The 5,189-nt window shown below is 44.9% G+C and overlaps 1 protein-coding gene across 2 annotated transcripts in view; it reads right to left on the bottom strand.

Annotated features, from left to right (window-relative positions):
• HELB (helicase (DNA) B) overlaps positions 1 to 2,457 on the bottom strand; it is a 60,422-nt gene extending 57,965 nt beyond the window's left edge. For both annotated transcript variants that reach the window (XM_014544927.1, XM_014544926.1), the window contains exon 1: positions 2,203 to 2,457. In XM_014544927.1, the coding sequence (XP_014400413.1) occupies positions 2,203 to 2,404 (202 nt within the window). In that variant the 5' untranslated portion in view covers positions 2,405 to 2,457. The remainder of the gene's footprint in view (positions 1 to 2,202) is intronic.
• Between the last annotated feature and the right edge of the window lie 2,732 nt (positions 2,458 to 5,189).

Genomic DNA, 5,189 nt, shown 5'->3' on the forward strand with positions numbered 1-5,189 from the left:
GGGGGGGTGCGGGAAGAGACTGGACAAAAATCGTACACCTATGGATGAGGACAGTGGGGGGTGTGTGAACTGGGTGGAGGGGAGCTATGGGGGGAAAAAAGAGGAACAACTGTAATAATCTGAACAATAAAGATTTAATTTAAAAAATTAAAAAAAGAATAAACTCAAAATGGATAAAAGACTTAAGTCATGAAGCCATAAAAATCCTAGAAGAAACTATAGGCAGCAAAATCCCAGACATCTCTCATAGCAATATGTTTATGGATACATCTCCTAGGGCAAAGTAAACTAAGGAGAAAATAAACAAATGGCACTATGTCAAAATAAAAAGCTTCTGCACAAAAAAAGAAACCCTCAACAAAATGAAAAGGGAGCCCGCTGTATGGGAAAACATATTTGGCAATGATACATCTGATAAAGGGTTAATATCCAAAACATATAAGGAACTCATACAACTTAACAAAAGGAAGACAAACAATTCAATTAAAAAAATGAGCAAATGACCTAAATAGACGATTCTCCAAAGTGGGCATACAGAGGCCCAAGAGACATATGAAAAAATGCTCAAAGTCACTGATCATCAGAGAGATGCAAATTAAAATGACAATGAGGTATCACATCACACCTGTCAGAATGGCTACCATCAACAAATCCACAAATGACAATTGCTGGTGAGAATGTGCCTCCTCCAGGCAGTCCTAGTACCCTGCTGGTGGGAATGCAGACTGATGCAGCCACTGTGGAAAACAGTATGGAGTTTCCTCAAAAAATTAAATATGAAACTGCCATTTGACTCAGTGATCCCACTTCTAGGAATATATCTTAAGAGACCTGAAACACCAATCAGAAAGAATGTATGCACCCCTATGTTCATAGCAGCGCAATTTACAATAGCTTAGATCCGGAAACAGCCCAAGTGCCCATCAGTAGATGAGTGGATAAAAAAGCTGTGGGACATTTATACCATGAAATCCTATGCAGCAGTAAAAAAGAAGAATCTCTTACCCTTTGAGGCAGCATGGAGGGACCTAGAGTATTATGCTAAGTGAAATAAGCCAGTCAGAGAAAGACAAGTATCACATGATTTCACACATATGCGGCATCCAAGTAACAAAATAAACTGATGAATAGAGTGGGTCCAGAGACATGGAAGCATGGAACAGCGTGCGGAATCTTGGAGGAAAGGCAGGGGAAAGTGGGTGGATGGGAGGTAATCAACCAAAGACCCTGTATGCATATGCATGGGCACAGACAATAGGGTGGTGAAGGCCTGGGGCGGGGGATGGGGGTGAGCTGGAGGGGGTCAATGAGGGGAAAAAAACGGAGACATATGTAATACTTTCAACAATAAAGAATTATTTTAAAAAATAAGGAAATAAAAAAAAATAAATTTAAATTAAATTAATTTTAAAATTTAGGTCCTTTGTTGCACTAGCTGCATTTCAAGTTCTCAATAGCCACATGTGACTAGTGGCTATTGTACTGGACAGCGCAAATATAAAACTATGCCATCATCACAGAAAATTCCACTGGATGGCACTGGTCTAAATAGTAAAATATTATAAACAGCTGTCAGAAGGATAATTCATAGCATAGGAAACTACACACGCTAAACATGGATATCAATAGTATTAACACAAGGTTAATGAATCAATGATGCCTTGACGGTGTTTCTTGGGTGCTTGTGTTTTCTTTTTTTTAAATATATTTTTATTGATTTCAGAGAGGAAGAAAGAAACTTCAATGATGAGAATCATTGATCAGCTGCCTCCTGCACGCCCCCTACTCGGGATGGAGCCCACAACCCGGGCATGTGCCCTTGACTGGAATTGAACCCGGGATCCTTCAGTCCACAGACCAACGCTCTATCCACTGAGCAAACCGGCCAGGGCGCCTGTGTTTTCTAAGCAGCTGGAAAAAAATCTCGTATTTGACTCCAGGCTGGATACGGAAATAGTTAAAAGCCCCCGATTCACTACTTCAAAGAGTTGTGAACATTACAAGAGAGAATACATGTAGAGCACAAGCTTAACACATAGTATTTGCTCAAGTTACTGCTACTATATTATCAATATAATTTTATCTAAGTAAACAAACAGCTAGGCCGTCCCCAAGGAAGTCTGCGAACAGCGCTGGGGCGCCTTACCCCGGACAGGGCCACGTTCACCCCCAGGCCACCCCCAGGCTCCCGCGCTTCCTCACCGCGGAGGCACCCGGGGAGGCTGCCGGCCTTGAGGCCCCCGCTGCAGAGCTCCTCGGCGTCCACAAACACCGGCTCGTCCTCCTCCTCCACCAGGCAGTCATCGTCCTCCTCCTCCAGGCAGTCCTCGTTCACCTCCACCAGGGCCTTGGACGGGAGAAGCTGTCCCTGTAGTTCGCGCAATTGCTGATTCCTAGAGGCCATACCTCAACTCTCCGAAACTCAACCCAACCCGGGAAAACCCGGCCTGAGCAGCCGGCCTTCATCAGCCAATCAGGCCCGCGGCTGCAAGACCGTCAACTTCCGGGAACGCCAGTGCGAGCGCGGAGGGGCGGGGCTGCAACGAAGCTCCGCCCCCACACCGCGGGCTGGGCGGTGTGCACGGGGTGGGGGGCGGAGGGAGTCAGTGCCTGGACAGAACCAGGGGTTTGGACGAAATCGAAATCAGCCCGCTGGGCAGCGGCATGTGTGGCACCTGCTGGGCCGCTGGGCCACGACAGCTCCTTCGGAGACTGAATCACGGGGGAAGGCCACGTCTAGTGAGCCTAGAGAGCCCGGAAAAGCAAGCCCTCCCCACCACCCCCAAAACGAAAATCCAGATGCCCTTCAGGAGCACAGAACAGGGAATCTCCGATCTGAGACTAGTGACTGTTTGGGGCCTCTGTTTCCTTAAAGAGTTGGATTTCTATCATCAAAAGCAGTTATGCAAGGCGCAGATCTCTAGTCCCCATTCCACCCATTGAGTCTGGATCTAGGGCAGGGGCCCAGGGTTCTGTCTTTTAAGGCAAGTTAAGGTTCTTTATTTTGATGCTCTGCCAGGTCTGGAAACCACTGTACTGTATTAGGTGACATTCAAAGTCCTTCTCATCTTTTTCTTGGTGAGTACACCCTGGTCTCCCAAATTTCTTTAAGCAGAAAGAAATTTTTGCTCCCCTGCTCACAGGGGAGCAAAAAAAAACAAAAAACAAAAAACGCATCTACTCTTAGCCCAGAGTATAGACGGGGATGGGGGGAACAAAGTAGAAGAGAAAGGACAATGTTTTTAAAAATTGTTCTGGTGCCATGATTCTCATACTTAATGGGGCTACTATTTGAAAATCATGGTGCTCTTTAAGGGTAAAATATATCATTACATTACTATTTGGGTACTACTTATTATGAAATTACTTTATTAATAATATACCTAAAATAACCCTGCATACACTGTTGGCTAAATCCAAAAGCATCTTATGCTAGATTCTAATATAAACAACAGCCAGCACCAAAGGTTTGAGAAAATACTAAAATTGATTTTTCTCCCTTTGGGTACAAATGTCCACTTTTGTGGCTTTCAGAAGAAAAAATCTCTGCTGCAACTGACAAAACACCAGTGTATCCAAGATTCATCTCAAGGAGGTTGACTTCCTTCCTTAACACTCTCAGGCTACTGTTTCCACCACAGCATTGAATCTGCTGTGTCAAAAGTCACACTGCTGGTCTCTTTGTTGCTAAATCCAATGGATACCGTTTAGCCTTGTCTTACTTCACCTCTCAACAGTATTTGGCACTGAAAACTGTTTTCTTCTTGTGACACTCAGCTTCCTGGGCTTTAATGATTTGTCTTCTCCGGTCTTCCTTCTGCCCCTCTGGCCATATGTACTTTATTGGGCTCCTCTACTGGCCTCTTAAGTACTGCCGTTCCCCAGGGTTCCATCTTAAGCACCTTCTCCCTCTAATCCTCCCTTCAATCATCTTTCACCTACTCTGTCACCTACATGCTAATGACCTGTCAAAATTTATGAGACCTTCAACCTAGACAAGAGTCGGGAGGAGGGCCTGTGGCAGGAGCTCTGACACCACATGTCAGTCACTAAAACCCTGCAGGAAAAACTGTTCACAACAGAGCTCTGTGGGTGCAAGAGCCCCTCCCCTCAACTCTCTCTTCCCCTCAGTAAAAGGGGGCTTCCTGCTGCTTCTTGATCTTCTTGCTTCTCTCTCACCATGTCTGCACACACTGGATTGCAAACCTTTTTTTTCTCCTGAATTAATCCTTTTTGTGACAGAATACCTGGCTTTGTTTACAGCAAACATTCCTAATCTGAGCTCCAAACCTGTGCAAACCACTGCCCATTAGATGCCATATTGGATGCCCCTGGGCTACTTGAGGTTCAAAACATCCAAACTGAGAGTTGTTCACTGCTCAAATCTGGATCACTTATGTGTATATACATAGGGTAGCCTTGTTACCAACATGATGATTTGGGGACACGACTCCAGAAGTTCAACCTCCATTCATATAACTCAATTACATTCGACTAGATACGGTAGGTGAGGATTCAGGATGATGATAACCTTGCTTCTTTACCTGTTGTTTCCTCGTTTTTCCCCCTCCCTCTTTTTAAAAAATATGTTTTTATTGATTTCAGAGAGAGGAAAGGAGAGGGAGAGAGGGATAGAAACACCAATGATGAGAGAGAATCATTGATTGGGCTTCTCCCTGCACTCCCACCACTGGGGATTGAGCCTGCAACCCAGGCATGTTTCTTGATTGGGAATTGAACTGTGACCTCCTGGTTCATGGGTCCATGCTCAACCACTGAGCCACACCAGCTGGGTGCCATCCCCCTTTAAAAATATATATTTTTATTGATTTTTAGAGAGGAAGGGAGAGGGAAAGAGAAAGAGAAACATCTATGTGAGAGCAAACATGGGTCAGCCCCCCACCAGGGATCGACTGCCACCTGTGCACGTGGCCAACCAGAACCTAACTAGCAACCTTTTAGAGCATGGGACAATGCTCAGCCAATTGAGCCACACCAGCCAGGGCCCCATCCCTTATTTTTTAAGAAAATGTTAACAGTTCTGGCTACTATTTGAAAATCATGCAGCTACTATTTGAATGGGTTCCTGGATACCATTTTTCCCATACACAGTAAGCAACAGTACTCAAACCTGGCTGTGCATGAAATCACTTGGGATGTTTCTAAAAATTAGATTCTTGCATCTACCC

Source organism: Myotis brandtii, unplaced genomic scaffold, assembly GCF_000412655.1.
Source record: "Myotis brandtii unplaced genomic scaffold, ASM41265v1 scaffold389, whole genome shotgun sequence".
Classification (NCBI taxonomy): domain Eukaryota; kingdom Metazoa; phylum Chordata; class Mammalia; order Chiroptera; family Vespertilionidae; genus Myotis; species Myotis brandtii.